The 22,671-nt window shown below is 41.3% G+C and overlaps 1 protein-coding gene across 2 annotated transcripts in view; it reads right to left on the bottom strand.

The window, feature by feature from the left end:
• Positions 1–6,635: 6,635 nt before the first annotated feature.
• Positions 6,636–22,671, bottom strand: part of ONECUT2 (one cut homeobox 2) — a 72,582-nt gene continuing 56,546 nt past the window's right edge. Inside the window, exons 2-3 of one of the 2 annotated variants that reach the window (XR_011472158.1) lie at positions 19,438–21,820; positions 6,636–9,838 (exon numbers count right to left, since the gene is read on the bottom strand). Coding sequence is in view for 1 of the 2 variants with exons in the window: in XM_070420355.1 (XP_070276456.1) it covers positions 21,534–21,820 (287 nt within the window). In the remaining variant the exon portion in view is untranslated. Of the gene's footprint in view, positions 21,821–22,671 lie in introns of both variants that reach the window. The other variant, XM_070420355.1, reaches the window with a different exon arrangement.

Genomic DNA, 22,671 nt, shown 5'->3' with positions numbered 1-22,671 from the left:
AGCAATGGCCTCTGCCAGCCCTTTGGTCTGAGAGAAAGTTGCCCCTCCAGGTCTCGTCCTGATGACAGACAATTCAGTTTCTCCTCATATGTCCCTGGTACCCATTGAGATGCTGCTCAGTGAAGGAGCTCAGAAGGAGTGAGTTGTGTGGGCCCTTTAAGAGGAACTGCCTGGCACAGCTTGAGTGGCTCGGTTGGCTGAGCATCATTGTCCTGTGCACTGAAAGGTTGTCGATTCAATTCCCGGTCAGGGCACATACTAGGGTTGCAGGTTTGATCCCTTGGTCAGGGGACATATGGAAGTCAACTGATCAATGTATCTCTCTCTCTGTCTTTCCCTCTCTCTAAGCATGTCTTTGGGTGAGGATTAATAAAACAAAACAAAACAAAGAAATAACAATAAAAAATGAATAGCTGGGACTCTAGCAGCCCTTTATCTTACTCAGCCTTAACCCCTGAGGGTTTTTACAGCCAGAAGTTATGTGGACTTCTCTTCCTAGCACTGGAACCCGAGGCTGGGGGACCTGGTGTGGGGTTGCCTCTCAGGAGGGATCTCTGCAGCTGAGATATCCCTCCCTATTTTTATCTGTTCTTTATATCCACCCCTCCTACCAGCCTCATGGGGCTCCTTTTTTAAATCCTTAGCTGTAGGACTTTCATTTAGCTAAATTTCAGGCAGTTCTGTATGATGGTTGTTCTGTAGTTTAGTTGTAATTTTGATATGAGAATAGATACCATTTTTTATTGTAGTTTCAAGTCATTCTTAGTTGAATCTGCTGAACGTGGTGAGTGATGAAATAGGAAGCTGAAAGGGTGAAAACAACCACCACAACTAGGTTCTAAGGTTGAAGTAGAGAAGTTCGTTTTCTTTTGTGGTAGTTAAAACCAGCCCTGGAATGAGCCCTACAAAAGATCCAAAGACCTTGGCTGTAGCGTTGGAACGAGTGTGTTTGTCTCTCAAGTTGATCACTCTGGATATGTGCGTGTGATATTGCGATTCATGACAAGAAGTACTAGTATGTACAGTGTTTGGTCTTCTTCCCTTACAACAGAGCTCCATGGAATTTCCTAAGTGATGAGAGCTTACTGAGGTGACTGTGTTACTGAGGTGACTTTTGGAAAGCACCTAAGAATGGGGTTAGTTGCCAGGAGAACCAAGCAGGTGATCAGAGGGTTAGAACTTTCCTTTCCATCCCCTGGGAGGACAGAGGGGTAGAGTCCAATCACCAGCGGTTAGTGATTTAATCAATCGCACCTGTGTGAAGAAGCCTTCAGGAAAACCCACAAGGAGAGGCTCCGGGAGCTTCTGGGTGGTGAACTCATGGAGTTTAGGGGGAGCGGCAACCTTGGAGAGGGCGCGGAAGCTCTGCACCCCTACGTACCCCTTGCATCTGCGTCCCTTCCACCTGACTGTTCCCGAGCCCAGTAAGTAAAGTGTTTCTCTAAATTCGGTGAGCCGCTGTAGCAAATTAATCAAACCCAAGGAGGAGGCTGAGACCCTCCAATCTATAGCTGGTCAGTCAGAAGTGGGGTGAGGGGCAGTCTTGTAGACAGAAAGGACTGAACCCTTAACCTGTGGAATCTGATGTTATCTTGAATTCAATTGTAGGACACCTCGCTGATGTCTGAGAATTGTTTGTTTGTCGTTGGATGTGTGGGGAAACCACCCCCACAACCCCCCCCCCACACACACCACACACATACATTGGAATTTGGGTGTAGAATCCCATTAGTATGCCTTAGAGCAGTGATGGCGAACCTATGACATGCGTGTCAGAGGTGACACGCGAACTCATTTTTTTGGTTGATTTTTCTTTATTAAATGGCATTTAAATATATAAAATAAACATCAAAAATATAAGTCTTTGTTTTACTATGGTTGCAAATATCAAAAAATTTCTATATGTGACATGGCACCAGAGTTAAGTTAGGGTTTTTCAAAATGCTGACACGCCAAGCTCAAAAGGTTCGCCATCACTGCCTTAGAGTATTTATTTAAAACACAGGCACATTACTTGATAATGTTATTTAATCATATTATGTATGGGCTTTGACTCCCAATTGAGCTTCTGAAGAAAGTGGCTTGTCTTACCAACAGGAAAGTTCTAGGAGTGGGAATGTTTTATGAATTGCGAATCATTGAACGCAGTCATTGAGATTCAACTGCAGTGTGCCAGCTCGTTCCAAAGTGGTCTGCTAAAAATGCGAACTGTGTGCTGTCTCCAATGACTTCAGCTGAGTAAAAATAAGCCTAGAGGGGAAAATAAACTTATTTTTTCCTAAAACCTCACACAGGGAGTAAGCAAAGCTTCCCACATTTCTGGGTAATGACTAGCATTTCCAAAATGGAGTTTGATTCAGAATGTGAGAAGCCAAAGGTGCCTGTGAAAGTAATGGGGCAACTGGGAAGCACAGGGAAAGGCTAGAGCAGTGGTTCTCAACCTTGGCTACACATTAGAATCACCTGGGAATCTTTTTAAAATCCTGATTTCTGGGCCTCATCGGGATTTTAAAAAGATCCCCAGGTGATTCTAATGTACAGCCAAGGCTGAGAACCACTGGTCTGGAGGTACAAATCAATTCATATAGAAGCTGTTGTTATGAGTTGGCTGAACAGAAACACTGGAGGCAGAATCCATTTCGCTTTCTATAGGTTGAAAGCACAGAGGTAGTTAACTTTCAAAGTTCTCAGGAAATGACCGGTAAATGGATTTAAAAAAATCATTGTTTTTGCCAACCCACCCTCCCTGACTTCTTTCCTGCCCTGAAGGGCGTTTGGTGTCTCCATCCCAACCTTCCTATACCCTGGGTACAGTTCTGCAAGCCCAGCTACCATTAGCTTGTGATGCTATCCTGGCTTGGGAGGGCAGGCCAGGATGGGACTCAGCATGAGGGCCTGGGGGACCTGTGGGGAGAACCCGAAAACATAAGGAAAGGCCATCAAAGATGAATTTCATCTGCCTCAAGATTTTGCTGAGGACATGCTCTGCACACACGTGTGTGAATGAGAATGTGTGCATATATGTGTGTTATTGAATGGATGACTATTTTTTTTTGGTTTGATATTTTTTCTGTATTGGGGATGAAAGCATGTTTAGGGGGTGCTGTATTGCTGTATTAAACTGCTGTGTGGTGTGGGGAGTCCCAAATAATTGTCTGGCAGCTCCATGAAGTTCCATGCCCATGACCTGGGTGGCGTTCCCCAAGAGTGAAATGAAGGTTTGGAAATGTGAACAAGCTCTGAGTAGCCCTAAACAGCAGTATCATAACTGTAAACCCATTTTGTGGAGATGTTGGAACTGTCTACCTTAACCCCCTCCCCCTCTCTGCTTAGGAATCAGGACTTCCTGTTGAAAGAATACAAGCTCTGCCATTAACTGAAGGGGAACTACACAAATGAATCAGGTTGCCTAGTGTGGGACCTGTAGCAAGTTACTTGACTTCTCTAAGCCCCAGTTCCTTTCTTTGTAATTATAACACTTGCTTCAAAAGGTAGTTGGGAGAACAAGATGATATAAACCATGTAAAGTGTTTAGCATAATGTCTAGAGCATAGTATATATTCATATAGAAGCTGTTGTTATGAAATGGGCATGAAAAAGATGATTTAAAGTCTTAGCCCTTACTTATTCAATGGGAATAAATAATACCTGCACAACAGAGGAAACTGAGATGAAAAAAATGAATGAATAGAAAAGTATTTTTAAAAATACAAAGTATTGTTATTTATTTAAAAATTAAGATGCTCTCCAATCTTCTCTGACAGGGGATATAGATAAAACATGAACTTTTTTCTCCTCCAATATATTTTTATTGATTTCAGAGAGAAAGGGAGAGGGAAAAAGAGATAGAAACATCAATGAGGAGAGAGAATCATTGATCAGCTGCCTCCTCCAAGCCCCTCCCACCCCCCCTTAGGGATCAAGCCCAAAACCCCGGGCATGTGCCCTGACCGGGAATCAAACTGTGACCTCCTGGTTCGTAGGTCAATGCTCAACTACTGAACCAAACCAATTGGGCTAACATGGACTTTTGTTGTAATGATTGTGACTTATTTTAGCGGATCTTAGCACAGATTGTTCGGTGTAACGTGTGTATCAGTTGTTCAAGCTTCAATCTTGGGTCAGCAAGTTGTCCTAACCAAGGGTGTGTTGGTCTATCCGGAGTGTGTTTAGTGCTCCCAAGAGGACAGAGACCTCAGACTGCATTGAGCTTACAAATGGTTTGCATAGTATTTGGTGCCTGACCTGGGAAACAATCTGTTATTTCATTTCCTTTAAAATCTGGCCGGCAGTTTGGGGGAAGTACTAGTAGGTAGCTTTTACCTATCTCAAAGCCTTTGGGTGGCTATTATTAGCTACTGTAAAGAACCTAAATGTTGTGTATGACCTCACACTTACTAGCAGTTCATGACGATTTTTATGAATAGTCTTTTCAGGGCAGAGTAAGCAAGTTTATTTTTCTACTAGTTACACCTCTACTGTCAAGGCTAATTGTTGAGTAACGCCTTATGATTTGGTATTCACAGATAGGCATTGCCACAAGTGCCATGAAATGGCTCTCTTCCTCGGGGCATCCATGTACAATAGGCCCTTTAATAAACTTTCAGGTGGGCTTTGAAGCTGCTGATTCTGAGTTTAAATCCTGACTCTGCTACTGTGTTACTTAGGGCAAGTTACTTAACCTCTCTGAGCCTCAGACTTTTTAACATTTATTTATTAAATTTATTGGGGTAACATTGATTAATAACAGTATATAAATTCCAGGTATGCAACTTTATAATATGACAGCTATATACTCTATTGTGTGCTCACCATCCAAAGTCTGGTCTCTTTCTGTCACTATGTATTTAACCCCCCTTAACCCTCTTTGCCCTCCCCCATCCAGACCCTCCCCATATTGTAACCACCATTCTCAGATTTCCTTTTAAAAATGGTAGCTATCTTTAATAGTACCACTGTAAAGCCTACTTTTTCTCCATTTCCCCCGACAATCCCAGTCCTTATCTGTGCCAACTCTTTCAAATGCCTTCAATTCAGTGTTGTTTCAAATGCCTGAATTCACTGGTGTTTTACAAATTTACTGGACACTAGAACCTCTAGGAGAGCTTTCAAAAATAGAAATTATAGTAGTTTGCAAAAAAAAAAAAAAAAAAAAGGCCATAGTTAATTCACTACAGCAATGTGATTGGGCAGTTCTTCCCATTAAGGGTGGAGTCTCTTTCTACTCATGCGTCTGTGAATTGGTGCTGGGCCTATTGTGGTTTTCTTTGGTCAATGGGATATCGCAGAAGGGACTGTACCAGTTCCATGCCTTGGCCTGAGGGCTGTCCAAACAAAAGCCATCTGAGACTGGCCAGTCCCCAGGCATCTGGGGAGCTCACTGCAGGTGTACCAATGAGCCCAGCCAAGACCAGAAGAACCACCCAGTTAAGACTAGCCCACACTGACAACCAAGAGGATTGTAAGCTATACCCATGGTATTTCTTTTAAGTCAGTATGGTTTAGAGTGGCATTATATAGCAAAAGCTAACTAATACACAAGTGTTTGAGGTCAAATCTGATTGGTTGGATGGGACCTAAGTTTCAGTATATTTTAAAAGCTCTCTGGGCCCTAGCCAATTTTGCTCAGTGGATAGAGGGTCAGCCTGCGGACTGAAGGGTCCTGGGATCAAGAGCACGTACCTTGTTTGCAGGCTCGATCCCCAGCTGATCCCTGGCCCCGGTCAGGGTGTGTGGGGGAGGCAACCAATTGATATATCCCTCTCACATCAATGTTTCTCTCTCTCTCTCTCCCTCTCTCTTCCACTCTCTCTAAAAATCAATGGAAAATATCCTCAGGTGAGGATTAACAACAACAAAAAAGCTCTGTGGGTGAATCTAATGTATATTCAGAATTGAAAACCACTGTCTAGATAAAGGCACTTAATACTTCATGGACTGAATTATAGAGCAAAATTTACCTAATAGAACTCCTTTGAAGCTTGGGGATATTTAAGTTTAAAGCAAATAAAAGAATTTTTTTAATGTATTAACTCAGAGAAAATAATAAGCCAAGATGTGACCTATACTAAAAATAAAAATATCTTCAAAATACTTTTTGACAAAAAAAAATGGAAGGGACTTTAGACATAACCTATCCCCACCTAACCTTGTTGGAGAGACTGAAGCCCAGAGAGTTCAATGGCTTACTCAAAGCCATATAACTAATTTGTGGCACAGCTTAGATTCCAAATTTGGGAGGCCCCAAATTTGTTTGTTTTTCCTGATTATTCTTTATGGTGGCAATAGTGTGATCCTCTTTTTGCTTTAGCACATGTGAGCTCATTTGAAATCTGTACAGGATAATTTTAGGATAAGTTATCTCTAAAGTTTTAATGGGTTAAGAAAAAGGCAGTCTTAGGGGACATCCTTAACCAGTTGTGATGGTTAACGTGAATGAGAGATTTGATTATAAAATCTGCCTTGCATCCTGGCAGAGGGAAGAGGTTGCAGTCCTACCAAGCAGACAACTTTCCTGTCCTTTAAGGAACTACAATGGGATGTAGTTGGTGGTGGTGGGGGGGCGGGGGGGGTAGGGTGGGGGGAAGATGCTTCATCCTTTGCATGAAAAGAGAAAAACGCCCACTGAGCCATGGTCATGAATGAAAGCAGTTTATTTGACATTAATTGCAGAATTTACAGCACTACCATTTAATGATAGGAATAAAAATAGAAAGAATCCAGTGTAAGCAGTGTTGCAGACAAAACATCAGGGTGTGAATTAAGCAAATTGAAAATGCAATTGAAATTCAAAGACATCTTTCCCCAAATTGGGAGCTTATCACAGGGTAAGGAGCCCCCTTGCTAATGGTATGTGATCCTCATCCCCAGCAGAATTTCAGGGCAGCCACTGAACATATTCCTTGTTGACCATCCCTGGGAAATCTTTCAGCACAGTCTGACTTAACATGTCTGAGATGGGGCAAAATCTAGGTTATACTATGCTTTGGAAATTTAGCTCAGGGTGAACAGAAAGTAAGCATGTGGATGAACTAGGGTTCTCTTTTTCAAAACAGAAGTGAATGGCAATTTGAAGGGCATGTTTTCCTGATTTTAAATATGAGAGGTGATGTCAAAGAGATTGACTAAAAAATGAAAGTTTAAGGCCCCCCCCCCCCCATGATTTTCTTGGAAATAACATCTATAAAAGCCAGGAACTGGGACCAGAGATGTGCATGTGACTCTTTGATCTCTTGTCCCCTTGGAATCTGGATAGAGACCCATGGAAAGGAGCTGGATTTCTACTAATGGCTGGGTTTCTGGAAGAACTGACCTAGAAGCCATGTGGCAGAGCATGGGCTGTCACAGGGAAGGTTAACCACCGTGTAGCCATTTCTCCAGGGCTTAAAGGCTCCCTTCTTTCCATTTTAAACTTTAAACAGAGCTGGGGCAAATTCTTTTCTTTCCCTCTTCCTCCCTTCCCTCATTTTAGTCCTCTTTAAAATTATAAAGTTACTACCAGATTGGAAGCAAGGATTCAAGCCCACAGGCCAGCATGTGAAATAAAAAGAACGGACTCAATCTGGAGAACAACAATCAATGAAAGAAAAGATGCTGGAACATGTTCTCACTTTGGTGGGAGGATGGTTTCTCTAGGAAGAATTCATTGACCAAGAAAGAATTTACAGTTCCTCTACTAATAAAATGTTAACATGGGAAAAAGATCAGAAGAGGAAGGATGGAAAAATAAAAAAGGCCAGGCTCTTTCTCTACAGTCCAGAAACACAGCTTCTTTGAGAAAAGCAAAGGGTAAAGAAGAGAACTAATTGAAATGTTGGTCAACCCTGAATTATCTTTGCCGGTGAAATTCTTTGGCACCTAGACCAGGGGAGAAGAGACTGGAGAGCTCTAGGATTGGGAGCGGGTAAGGGGGTGGGGAGAGAATAAGATTTGGTGATTGGAGATATGAATTGGAAGAGAAACCAGAGCCAAGATTATGCCTGTTGCCCTGGATGGTCCGTGGGTCTGTGGGCCAAAGAGTCCGGGTTCAATTCCAGGTCAAGGGCATGTGCCTGGGTTGCAGACTTAATCCCTGGCCTAGGTCAGAAGATGTGCAGGAAGCAGCCAATTGATGTGTCTCTTTCACATCTATGCTTTTCTCTCTCTGTCTCTCTCTCTCTCTTCCCCCCTCGCTTCCACTCTCTCTAGAAATCAATGAAAAAAGTATCTTTGGGTAAGGATTAACAACAAAAGATATGCCTGTTACCATCTTGGTCTCTGCCTGCCAAGCTTAGATGTTATCATTTTGTCAGTGCGAAGGTTGTCTTCTTATTTCAGGAATTCCAATTTGCCAGATGTCATATAACCTTTCATGATAAGAAGTTTGCTGGTATCATTTAGACTTTTGTAACACAAAATGACATAGTAAAGAAAGGAAATGATTTAGCTTCAAGGAAGTATCTGTTAATGATACAATTACTCAGCCAACAGTCTTTGAATACTTAACCTTTCTCACCAGGTTCCCTGTCATAATCTGAAAACAAAACAAAACAAAACAAAACTCCCCCCTGCCCTAGCCAGTTTGGCTCAGTGGAGAGAGCATCAGCCTGTGGACCAAAGGGTCCTGAGTTCAATTCCGGCCAAGGGCACATATCTTGGTTGCAGGCTCTTCCCCGGCCTGGGCCCTGGTCGGGGCTCATGCAGGAGGCAACCAATTGATGTGTTTCTCTCACATCATATTTCTCTTTGTCTTTCCCTCCCTCTTCCACTCTCTCTAAATATCAATAGAAAATTAGCCTCAGGTGAGGATTAAAACAAACAAACAAACAAACAAACAAAAACTCCCCTGGACAGCAAACTGACTCTTAAACTAAATACCAAATTGAGACAAAGCAAAGAGAATGGGAAGAAACCCCAAGTTGTACAGCTTTTTGAAGAGGTCTTTCAAACAGCGATAAAGTAGGCATTGACGGACCATTTTCTTGGCTTAGTAGCTGTGGCTCGGCCTGTCCCCTAAGAAAGATCCACAGCATGCGCAGTGTGCATGGCCCCGGAGAGAGTGACAAGGCATGAGCGGCAGTGAGGTCTTTTCCTTCTTGTGTTTTTCCAGATCAAAGACCTGGGACTAGCTAAGATATAAATTAGAAACAAAATCACAGAAAAACCCATCCAGGCCTTGCTTTGTTTTCCAAACAATCCTCTGCACAAATTATAGATGAAATAGCTAAGCCAGAATGCACAGGAAGTGTGATGGGGGCTGGTTTGGAAGCGGCCCCTGGACTGTGGGGACCTGGACCCTTTGCTGTAGTCAAGGGGGAGGAAGACACCCGCAGCGATGGCGCAGGGGAAGCCGACAGATGGCTGCCCACACGTTGGCTGGTGGAGCCCAGCCTGGGGGAAGGTGCCTGCCTGCTGGGCCACAGAAGCCTGAGGATTACTACATTCTCTTCCTGCCTTTTCTGTAAGAATTGGGGCCTGCCTTCATGCTGGCATGTGCTCAAGGCCAACGGATTCCGGAGAAGTGCTGGGGTCAAGAGAGAGTGAAGCTGGAAAGTTTGGGCCCAGCTCTCTTTAAAGCTGATAATTATGGAGATCTCTTCCTAGCACCAACATTGACCTTCTAGCTCATGACCTTCCATTTCCCAGGCCGGGCCCACATTCCCACCATGAGAGCAGGAGCGAAATCCAGGCCACACTGAGGTAATCCCACAGTTCTGTGTCTCCAAGGAAAAGGACACCCACGGGCACAAAGCATTGAGTAAAAACCCTTTAATAACAAAATAACATTCACGATGTAGCTACTTCAGTTGTCTGGAAAACTCAGCTTACACTTGATTCAACATATCACTTTCCACAAAGTCTAAAAAAAAAAAAAAAAAAAAGACATAGGATGGCATAACAAAATATACCTCGAGTTTCATATGACAAGACTTCGTGGCAAATCCTAGCGGACCAGACCCGTGCGTTGCTTGTAATAAAAAGGGCAGGGCACCTTCATGTCTCAGACAGTCCTCTGTTTACTTTGGATGGAAAATGCATTTGGACCTTGTAGATACTACAATACCTGCATCAAGAGGAATAGTTTGTGGGTTTGTGAGTGTGAGAACTTCACTGAAACAAATAATTGATTCGGTTTATTGAGGAAGAACACATAAAGTTTTCTGGAAGATTAAACATGATTACAATCATTAACTCTCTTACAAAAGCCAACTTAAAATTCTTGTATCCATTCCCATCTTTGGCAGGTTAATAAGGTGGGGGGAAAAAAGACTATCTATTACAAAGCTTTCATTATCACCATCTACTTTATAAGGCCAAAAAAAAAAAAGTTTCTTTGTGTTATTAATGAAAATGAATTCCCAGCATTGTCTCATCGACAGGAAATATGAATGCTCTACTGTTGGTGGTTTCCAATGTTTTGCATAGCAGGTTGTTGCTTTCCCAACTCTGGGCTGCACTCTCCTATGCAAAGTGTGCTTGGCAGTTGATTTGGCTTTATGTCAACATTTTAGTTTGGGAAATAGGTATGAAACTTGAGAGTAGGTGTCAGAACTGAAATATAAGAAAGAACAAGTTTTCATTTGCAAATGAAAAATACTTTTTGAGATCTAGAGCCTCAGATAACTGGGGAGTTTAAACCAGGATGGTTTTCTGAAACAGGGATTCAAAACTTCTTCCACTCCCCATTTAGGATAGATGTCGTATTATTGGGCAGGAAAGAGCAAGTTAGAGTCCTCTTCGACGCTAGGGAAGAAGAACCACAATATGGCCGCACAGGTGATGTTATAGAGAATGGTCATCTATTTTTGCCCAAATCACTGGAATAGTTGGTGGAGTTGTCCAGGAGAATGGACAAAACAATAAAAAGCCATAGAATAATTACTGATATAGATGTCATTTGAATTTCTATTGGGAATTGACCTGACAACAAAATACTAGAAGAAACCAAGCATAATCCAAGTGGCCACTCCCAGAGTCAGGAGAGGCGAGAGCTGGATGGATTCACATCTCCATGCACATGGCTAGTTAGGTCTGAGGTCATGAACATAAAGCCAAAACAATGCCCTTTTGTGGAGACTGAAAATGCAGAGTTGAGTTGTTTTCAATGCTTGTTTCCAAACCCCTCTTGCACAGCATGAGACAGCTGTGTCACAAGGATCCCAGTTGTGGACAACAAGTTGGCTAACTCAAACTTGGAATGACCGGTCTCATAAAGTTTGAACCCAGTTCAACTGACTCATTTTGAAATCCCAACAGATGTAAAGGTATTTTTGAGGTGAGACATCTCCCATGAAAACCAATATTACCACTGCCTGAGGCTGAACTGTGTACATTTTCACAGTTTAATGTATACACAACTGTTCCACAACTGCTAACAAACGATTGGCGCCCATGCATAAATAAAGTCCATTGAACCAAAGGGGAAGGAAGATCTAGTTCAAAATGAAATGTTGCTATTAAGACCACAATGCATCACACTGCTAATTTTTTAGCCTCATGCATAAACTTATAGCACTGATTGGCAGTTGCTAATTATAATACTACACTGTTAACACAGAACAATTAATTGTTCAGACCAAGTAGCACAAATGTAGAAAATAATAATTTTTTTTTCAACAGAGCAAATGAACACAGATTGTTTCTTCAGCAAAATATGAAACTGTAAACTTTGGGCTCATTCTGCAACTTTCCCCAATCAAGAATAAATAAAATCCAAAGGGGAAAAAAAAAAAGAACATACATTTTTTTAAGCGCACCTTTTCATCTATTACAAAAGCACAACCTAAAACGTATAAAGCTTTTTTTTTCTTTTTTCTTTTTTTAAATCACAGTTACCAAAAGAAACAGTGAATATTTATTACATATGCTATAATAACATTACTCTAAACACTATTATCTATGAGGTATATCTGAGAAAATTCGGTAAGGAATTGCGCGGTCTGCATTGCCAACATGCCCAGGGTTCGTATTAAAGCTTTGGAACCGTGAAGAACTAGAAAAGGGAGGAGGACGGGGAGCAGAAGGAAGAGACAGAGAGAACCTTTGGTATTAGTACAAATCTTGTTCTTTGCAGGGTTGCATTGCAAAGCACCACAGTACAATAAGCCCACCAATTTACTGTATGGAGGCCCAGTTGAAGCTGAGGTATTCACAGGAAGGATTAAAAAAAGCACAGAGAGGTCCAGACTGGCTAAATCGTTGCTTTGGTTCAAGCAAGGCACTCGTCCCGTGGTTATGTCACACTTTGCAAGTGAAGCATGAGGCTGAGGGGAGATTGCTGAGGAGGGGTCTGCCAATTGGGGATGTTTTCTGTGTTCAGGCTGCCATCGCTCTCTCTAGGGTCCCTCTTGCAGGGGCCCAGTGGTGGGAAGGCAGGGAAGGTGGTGTTTGCTTAGAGGCGAGCACTCTGCTGCTGAATGCTCAGATCTCTGATGTGCCTCCCAGGTGTTCCGAGACTTCTATCGCCAGTAGGAACTGGGGAAGAAAACCAATGCACTGTGCGGTTTGGAAGGAAGGCCCTACAAGCCTGCCATGTATAGGGGAAGGTAGAGCTTTCAGCTTGTCTGGACAGGAGGGAACTTTTGCAAATCAGTGTGGTGCTAGGAAACCACAGAAAGGGGATAAGTGAGTCTCCTAAAGGCGGTCAATCTGTCTTCTAAATTCCTCTACTAGCTACTCTTTCTCGAGGCATGCGCTGATTGGTCTTTTTCTTTCTTAGCTTCTTTGTCTAAATGGTCCCTTTAAAAGCTCAAAGGTAACCACATCTCTATGTGAAATGCAAAATACTAGTGCTCAATAAAGAGCTGTACAGATGAAAGGTGGGTCTTTGCATATGTCTAAGACCCATTTGCTCAGAAGCTGAGAATGATTCATTGGCCAACCTGCAAGTCACTCTAATGAATGGACCTTAATAGTGACTGAATCATGTAATGCAATTTAAAAAAAGACTAATTTCATGAGTAAGGAGGGAAGAGAGAAGCAACTTTAAGTAATCATTTCTTAACTGGCTTGTCTATTCCTCTGAAATTTTGGGGTCATCTTTCATTTACAATAAATAATCCTTGACATAAGGCTTAATGTTCTCTCACAAATTCTGTACATAGTTGGCCTAGAAATGAAATATAAACACACACCTACAATTCAAGAGGAAAAGCTGAGCAGCTTACTAATAAATGTCACCTGTACAAACAGTGATCAAATTCCTTTTTTTCTGATACTAACCTAAAATATCCATAATAATGAAACTCAACAGACCACGAACAAACTCTCTCTTCCCATTGAATGAAAGTGTATGTATAGCACACTTCGTAATGGGGAACTTCAATAGTGATCACATCGGATCAATGTGTACTTCCAAGGCAAAAGCCTCTCGATGGGCCCTGATGTTTCAAGGCTGGCCACTTTTATAGCCACTGACCATATGTGACTTTCTGTTGAGGTTCTAACAAGACACACGCTGAAATGCCTCTGACTATTTTTACCCACTGAAAATGTTAAGTGATAAGCCCAGGCCCTACTCATTGCTGAAGGATTGCCACCCTGCTCTTTGCCAGCGTGTGGCCTGTCTCCTGCAGAGGAAGCGCCGAGCACTGGAGCAGAAGGCCTTTGCCTCTATGTAGCCTTCAACTCCTCCAGGCCTCCGGGGGGGAAGGGGAGTGTTGACTAAATGATTTCTAAGGTCCCTTCTAGCTCTACTGTTGAGTGGTTAGAGCTTCTGTGGTCCAGTAATTGGAAATCTTTACTGTTTTAGCTCCATAGTAAGGACAAGGTCATGGCTAGGAATGAAGGCCACTTCCAACCAGACTTCTTCACCCATTTGGCATTGGAATTTAAGGAACCCAATTACAGCAGCATCTGAATTTGCATCCTGAACATGTGGCAGGGATGGGGAACAAATGGGAGAAACACAGAAAATATCCCTTCTCCAATTGGCAGCCGCCGTCGCACAGATAATTCTTTCTTTGGGGTATCTGAGCTGTGGCTGTACATACCATACATCAGAGAGAATAGTTAAAATTGTAAAAGAGCACAAGCAAAATGCAGACCGCACAGAGAAAGAAATCTTTGGTATCTTTGGTGTCTCAACACGATTAAAATTACAAATGGAAAAAGTCAGTGAGGTAGCCTTCTTTGGTTCTCACTAGAAATAGAAAGTTTTTCCTTTTTTTTTTTTCCTTTTTTCTGCTTTTTTTTTTTTTCCTTTTCTGTTTTGTTGTTTTACACACACACAGAGTTCATTCTTGGAAGCAGCTAGTGTAAGGGTTTCTCTCTTTTTGCAGTTATGCTTTTTTAAAATGTATTTTTCCAGTTTCTGTATAGAAGCCCCGAAATCCAGGCTGGTGAAGCAGGGTCTCGGCTTATGTTTTCTGAATGCACAGGTTCAAGTTGAATAGTCATTGCTTGTCCACAGACTTTGCTCTGTTGTTCTGACCACAAACAAACTATAGTGCTCTCTGTTGTTTTTAAATAAAAAATATAAACTATACAGTGCACCTTTCACAGATGCTGAATAAGTTAAATAAATAAGTTACATTAGGAAGGCTCTGCGGGCCCCAATAATTCAAAGGTGAAGTTTGCCTGGTACCAGGTGAGGCTGCGAACTTAAATTAAATAATTTAATAATTGTTATTTAAACTATTTTCAAAGTTAATTCAAGAAGGAAACATACCTCGATTTCTCTTTTTTTCCTGTAACCTGTACTTCTTCCCTGTCTGTAACAGAATTTCACTGCTTTATAAAGCAAACTAACCTTCAAGAGATTGGTCTAGATTTTGATAATTAAGCACAAGGAGTAAAATCAAACTAAGGAAGGATCATTAAATAATTACCCACATCCTATACATTTCTGTACTAGAAACTAATTAAATAAATTAATTACATAGCTGGTTGGGTCATAACCCAAAGAGACAAGAAAAAAAAATGTTTCTTTTGACTGTCTTCATTTTTTTGATGGACAACATTTATTAACCTCTTTCAATAGTCTAAATGAAAGTAAAGCAGGAAATTATAACCTCTAAAACTTATGCTCAGAAAGACCATTTAGATGTGACAAGCATGGAAAAATAATCACCACTTCCCCCTCTCTAGCTAGCGCCGCCCCCACAGTACCACGTCACCATTGTCTCAACCCTGGGAACCAGAGTCCACTTTTTCCCTATTAGTTTGCGCTTTCTTTTGCTATTTTTTTCCTTCTTTTTCTTTGTTTTATTCTTTTTGTCCCTTTTCAGGTCTTTGGATTTAGCTTTAGTTATGAGAGATCCAGAATAAAGCTATTCAACCGAAGTAATCAAGCATATGTATCATTCTTACACAGATGATTAAATAACATCCAAGGTTTCTTGAAAGTTGAGTTTATCTTGGATGTGCCCAAATGAAGGTAACTCCAAGTGCACACAAGGAAGATGTTGGGATACTTTTCTCCCCCTGAACTTGAGTTTTACGTGTTACAATAAATAATGAAAACAATGTACATTGTAGATGTACTACATGCATGTTAAATGATCATTTAACATTTGTTTATTGTAACAGATGACAGTAGATGTGTATGGAGACGTCTGTGCGCACATATCTGTGCACAGTCTAGACGCGCATAGGTAATGTGTGTGGCTATAAGGACATCATGAGAATACAAGTCAGAAGATGTAGCTAAACCTGCACACATCCAAGCTGACAGACTGTGTGAACTTGAGGCAAACGTATCTACCAAGGTTTATGCTATTTGAAATGTCTGCTGCTAAAAGATGGGGCAGGGTGGAAGACTTCCATGGGATGACCAAACTCGTGGCAATGTGTTTTTTCCTATACACATTATCTCGACTAAAAAGGTATTAGCTGGCTAATTCCAGTCGGCAAACTCAAACACCTGTAAGGAAAGCTCGGGCTCCAGTTTTAACTTGCCCGAGACTGTCAGTCATTTTGGTATCTGAGAACCATGAGTATTTCTGGTCCTGTGGGATTCATGCAATTGCCCATCAGCCTCCTTTATAAGCTTTGTGTCTACCTACGTGCAGCCCTATTTTATTTTAATAATTGTTTTTGTATTTTATAACGCATTCTGAGACTTCCTAAAACAAATAAACAAACCCTCTCTTTCTCCTGCCCCTGGGAAGAAAATTATCAAGGGTATTTTTGAAAAGAAAATTGGCATTGGGACATCCATATTTAAAGCCAATGTCATTAACTTCTGAGATTCTTACAAATCAGGTGCCCCTTCTTCCTTTAGTAAGAATTTTGTAAGCTTCTCGATAACTAGGATCTCCTGCTCTTTTACTGTGACTTGGTCTTAGTGAAAGGTACCAAATTATTAAGCTAGTCAGTCTCGCAGGTAAGTATCAGAAAGTTATAGGCACCAGCTCTCTCCCTTCTGCATCTGCCGTTTCCCCATTCACTCCTCCTGGTTAGGCTAACAAGTCCAAATCACACAACATCAGCAGCAACAACAACAAAAAATCAGCTCTAATCTGTTAGGAATCATGATAATTATGTTCCCAGTACTTGTGTCTGGGTCTTGGTATTAACTTGGACCATATGTATCATCTCTTTTTCTCTACTTTTTAATAGAGTTCATTATTCTTTAATAACACTGGAACCTAGCCTGTTCTTTTTATATTTTTAAAAACTTTTACTATACAACTTCCTGAAAATCCAAGTTCACTGCAAAGTATATTGTCATGACACAATAGCAATGACAATCACACAGACACCTGTGTAATTCTACCAATATTTTCAAAAGTGGGGAAGTGTCCTCCCAACCCTATCCAGTGGTAAAGATTTTAAAAAATCTGTTCAACTTTAATTTATTGGCATTAATAGGTGGATGCCCAGCATAGATAAGGCAAAATGATTGATCATTTAAAAGGTATTTATATTTGGCTCTGAAATACATTGTTTGACTTACAAACATATATATATATATATATATATATATATATATATATATATATACACACCTGTGTGTATCAGATCTGCCTTCCTAATTTTTATTTTACTTTAGCTATGAATGAAAATTAGCTTGAATTTTCTAAGTCCATAAATGCCAAGAGCCTGCAGGAAAAGAGATACTACGGAGCCACTGCTCTCATCTCTCCGGAGAAAACGTCAGGCTGGGTCCTTCCCGATTCATTCTCTCCGGTACCTGTAAATGGTACAACCTACACACTATTTTACATTTTGGAAAAGCCTTTATTATTGGGGTTGAGTTTTTATTATTGTTGCTGTTTTCCTTTAAAAAATATTGGCTCTTAATAAAAAATTCCTGGAATAAAAGAATTATATTCCCAGAACCAAAATCACATTGAACACACAAGTAAAGAATAAAGAAAAGTATTTTTCCACTCAATAGCCTTTGGACTTCTGGTGCCTCAAGAATGTGAATTTTGGTTCAGGACTGTCCCTTCACACTGTTCCTTCCATTGCTGATGGCTGAGGCATGCCTGGATTTTTTTTTTTTTTTTGATTGAAGAAAAGGACCCTAAACTATAACATGACCAAACAATTATTTTTCCTGAAATTATTAATTTAAAGGTAAGATTTAAAAATGCTTTAGGAAACTCATGGGTCAAATTCCATTACCTTTCAATTTGTACAGATTTTTTTCCCTTTCAGATTTTTAACAAATTGAAATTCAGTAGGGCTTACAATTTTGATACATAAATATATGGATACACACATGTATTCATGTATGTATGTAAATAATTTTTTAAAACACACATTTCTCTGGTGAGACGTTTATGAAAAGTCCTTGGAGGGGAGTTCTTGGTTTTTCACATTATGACCTCTTCCTCAGGTCACCAGGAACACAAAGGGTGTATGTGACTACCCCTCATTTGGGCCAGTGTTGAAATCTCAGGCCGCAAAGAGATTTTTGCTCTTTTGGATTAGACATCTTCCGATGATGCCAGAGACTGAAATGCTGAGATTAGAGTACCAAAGAATCACTAATCAAACCAAGCAGGCTTGGCTGCTCAATCTACTCTTGATAGAACAACCATTTCCACTGGCCACAAGTCACAAGGAATCATTTGGAAATATGCAAGTTGAAATTCATTTTTATCAACCAATATGGAGCGTTCCCCTGCTGAAATAATGCTCTTTTTTGGTCATTTGACAAAGAAGACATGGAGTATGAGCAAGAGACAAAGAGACACGGAAAAGTCCAGGTAGAGGGAATGACAAAAGTCCAGGAAAGTCACAGCTCCATGGCTGCTGCCACTGAGAAGGGAGACCCACACGGTGGGAGTGAGAAGTGGAACAAGGGACAATGGGGCTCCCAGGGGCAGGACCCTGCTTTGTATTTTCTCTCCAGGACTGAGACCCACCCCCGCCCCAACAACACCATTGCCTTACCCCAGAGCCAGCTGTGGTTATACACAGGCTTGTCTATGCAATTTGGTCATTACCACCCTGAGGAAACCTGATTAACCCACTGCAATGGGAGGTACTTCCCCTTTGAGAAGTCCCTTTGGTAGATCTACTCACCGAGGAGGATCTAGAACACCTGGGACTGGGACGCTCCTGGAGAACAGATTTCTGGGCTGGCCTCATCTCCGTAAATGGTGGGAATGGACCATGGAGCCTTCCCAGAAGATGAGCACCTGACTGGCCCTGGCCTAGTTCTGGGGCGGGTGGGCCTCACCACCTTGATTATGGTTGAGGCATAGATGAGTGATGACTCCAAATACAAATAAAACTCATTTTCACTATGGGTCCATTTATCAACAGCTTATCAAGCTTGTACTTGACTTTCAACCTTTGCCAAGAATTTTCACAGAAATGTGAATACTCCAAGTCATCCACAGTGGTAAACAAACTCTGGGATGGCATGAGAAATGAGCAAAATTCTGAACTGAATACTTAATCAATGAAACACTTGATAAAAACAAGACATGAATTTGGGCAGCAATAATTTTGGGGTTATCACCAATGTCAAGTTGAGTCTATATATGCGTTCATATATTATATATATATATATATCTTTCTTTAGAAATGCAACTTTACAGCTGATTTTTAAAAAGCTAATAGAAAAGTAGAAACTGGCAATTATTTTTACATGTTTCCCCCCACCCCCAAATGAAGCCCTGTTAGGATGTAGCAATCAAATGAGGCTGTCAATTCCTCTATAAACTCTTTGGTTCTGTGGCTCGGGCGAGGATGTGTCACCAAGACCCCTAACCCTGACTCTCACTCCCCTCCCCTCCCCTGATGATGAGACTGAACAAAGAAGGAACCTTAAGTCTAAGGGATTAGCAAAGAACATTCAAATGACACTACCATTCCCCCCACTCTGCGGAGCAAAGAGAAGAGAGTCGTTCACTATGCCAACATCTTAAACTTGGAGTCCATAGAACCTTTTGAGAGATTCCATATTAGGGTAGAAAGCCATAAAACAAGATGAAAGGGAAACAATAAAATCAAATAAATGACCCTTTCCTTTCGTTGCTCAGAAACAAAATTGATTACCTTTATACAGATCAATGGTACTATTAGTATGTTAGCCAGGCAAGAGGAGATAATGAACTGAAACAAAAGGTGTGAGAAATCCTCATCTTTGGTATTGTAGCTGTTGAGGTTTCTGTTGCTCTGTTCCGTGTTCTTTTGAAAAACTGCATAGGCACAAATTAAAGACAATCTTCAACTTTAAGATTACCGCGTGAGTTGTCAAATGAAGCAGCAGCCACTGAGGCGTTTTCCTTATTTCCATTCTTGTCTCAACCCTTTCTTTAAAATCTGCTTCCAAAAAATGTCCCAAGAGGTCTGTTTGAACACAGTGTGTCTCACTGTATTTTTTTTTTTTCTGGCGTGCTTCCTTCTTCTTGGTGGTGATTTTCATTGATTTACGTATTTACTTATTCACCTTAATGGGACAGTTTTGTTTGTTGCAGAAGTAGGTGCAGAAAAAGTTTCTTTGGTTTCGATTAAGTAATTCATAAAAAAAAGTCAGTCTCAAGTGTCTGTAAAGAATCATTGCAGCGTTTGGCTTGCTTTGAACACCCCCATGGTGCCCACCTGGGGCCATTCACTGGTAAATATGCACATCGTGACCTTCGCAATCTCCCAGAGTTCTGTGGGCGCTCTCCTGCTTGCTGTTGGAAGGTGACAGCCACTCCCTGGGTGGCTTGGCTGATGTCCTTGGCATGGCCTGTCTGCTCAGCCTGATGGTGAGCCAAATGCAAGAGCTGAATGCCATTTGGAGTTGCCGAGGTTTTCTGATTTCTAAAAGTAATCACAGTATATTTAGGCTAGAAAATGGCAAGTAATAAATGTCTTTGGTTTGCAGTATTCTGCTTCTTTGGTGTGCTGTGTTTTCTCCAGTTTTATTCAGCTGTTTTTCTAGGTCAACTTAACAATGGAAGAGGTTTAGGACTAGATGCATAACATGTATGGCGGTTTGAATTATTATCTTTTTTTTGTAAGAAAACACTGAAAACACCCCTACCAATGGGATGGACGAGAGAACAACCCAAATCTGAAAGAGTGAGAATGAGTTACGTGGTGGTCAGAATGCACAATAGGAGGAACCAGGTGACTAACAACCAAGAAGGATACATTAATGATCTAAAAAAATCTAGATCTTTTAAAATGCTGCATTTGCTCCATGTACCATAACAGTTAAATTGGCCTCCTGAGTGTGCGTCTGCATTATGTACAAACAGAATTTGTAGCAAACTGCAAAATGTGCTTGAAGCCTTATTCCCAATGATTCCTAATGACTTCCCAATCGGTGTCTTGAAAATCCAGAGGTGGTGAATCCAAAACCTTCCTTTCTTCTCTGTTTACCTTTGTTGTGCTTGATACTTTGAGCTCAAGTGAACTGATTTGTTGTTTTGATGGATCCAAGACCATATTAGATTTCCAGGAGGTAAAGAAAAGAAAATTGTAAACTGGACCAACTTAAATCTTTCAAAACCATTCAATGAAAAGATGCCTGAGTTGGAAAAACAGGTCCTTGGGTTTGTTTGTTTGTTTTTAACTTCATATTTAATACTTGTGCTCAGTAATTATCATATCTGATGTTTTTTATGTTATGGCTGTGAACTTGGTGTATGTGGTGTGATGTGGCTAAGCACTTGGAAATCAAATGAGGTCATTCTGGTTGCTAGAGTCTTCTCTTAAAGTAGCATCTTGGGAGCCCAAACTCAGGCGGAATTCCCACGGTTACTTGTGAGAACTCTGACTGCAAGAGGTTGAAAAACCCCCAAGTGGGGCTGTTGACATTTTAAGCAATCCTGAGCTTGGTTGACACTACACTGAAATGAACTTGCTCCAGGAAGGCCCCATTTGGGTTTCTGAGATGCTCAGCATGCTCAGAGGACAAAGTCCGGTTCAAAGAGATTCATTTTCAGCTTTCACTTGGGCTCCATAGCCATTAAAAACAAAACAAAAAAGAACACCTGGCCTATGATTACAGCTAGAAGTTTCTTTTCAAGAGAATTGTGCTTTCAAATCACCAGTGAAGGGCCCCAGCTAAGAATCCAGTGTCTTTTTCCTTTGTGTTTTCTTTTGGTATGTGTTTTACTCATTTGGAAATGACTTGTGCCCAACTGAGAGTCCTTCCATCAGGCTTTGGTACAAGTGCTGGAGGTGGATGAGGCGCCCCCGGTGCTCAGGTCGTCCTGCCACTTCTCCAGGCTACGGCGCCGGGCGTTCATGAAGAAGTTGCTGACAGTTGTGAGCTCCAGGCCCAGCTGCTGGGAAATGGTGATCTGCATCTCTTTTGATGGGCGCTTGTTTTCCTTGAAGATGGCGAAGAGTGTTCGGCGTTGGAGGTCAGTGAACACCAGGCGGGATTTCTTCTGGGAATTGTTCCTGTCTTTGTTTGGTTCTTGCTCTTTGCGTTTGCATGCTGGAAGGGAAAGAGAGAGAAGAAGGAGAGAGTCAGTCCTGGCTCCTGAGAAGGTGATCCATTGAAAACATCGACAAAGTCAGACAAGGGGATGTAAACTGTTAAACTTTATTGTGTAAATTGCCCAGCTGTCAATAACCAGCCTTCCCCAGTTCATCTCCAGGTGACAGAAGGCATCAGTCAGTGTGTGGAGGGAGAAAGGAGAAGACAGCGGGGTTGTTTTCCAGTCTGGTTTGGAACCAGTTGCTTTTTCCAGTTCGCCTTCACCCCCAGCACCTGCTTAAATTTCTGTAACTCTGAAATCAAGCGGCTGGGAAGGGAGTGAGGACTCCAGGTCTCTAGGGGAGACTGGTTAGGCAGTTCCTCTTTCATATTCACTCTTGAGAATTTTTACAACTGATCTGAAATTTTACTGTTGGGAGTCAAAACTTAAAAAGTTCATGATGTTTCAAAATCAAAGCTTCTACCTACATGTTTCAAAAAACTGTTAACAGAATGAAATTAGAAGTGACAGAATGATGGTATCATCCTGACCTAAATCCCCTTCTTCCAGACTTTTGAAAATTTAAGAAAAAAATAGGAAGGAAGAGGGAAAGACTATGAAAAAATTGGTTTAGCCTATTCTAATTTGGCTAGTCTGAAGTGACACCAATACAGGAAGATCAGGGCAGAGGGTGGTGGAAGAACCCCAAGTTAAAATGACAGGACCTCAGGGTCTTTGGTATGTCAATTAGTATGTACAGTCTCTGATTTAGCAGATGTGTACCCACATCTGGATTGACATCTGCAGCCAGGACATTAATTTATGTGTCACTAAGTCTGTCTTCCCGTACGAGTTCTCAAAGGCCGGG

Source organism: Myotis yumanensis, unplaced genomic scaffold (assembly GCF_028538775.1).
Source record: "Myotis yumanensis isolate MYYU_CA2020_CCGP unplaced genomic scaffold, mMyoYum1.0.hap1 SCAF_7, whole genome shotgun sequence".
NCBI lineage: Eukaryota > Metazoa > Chordata > Mammalia > Chiroptera > Vespertilionidae > Myotis > Myotis yumanensis.
This window is presented reverse-complemented; position numbering and strand designations above follow the sequence as displayed.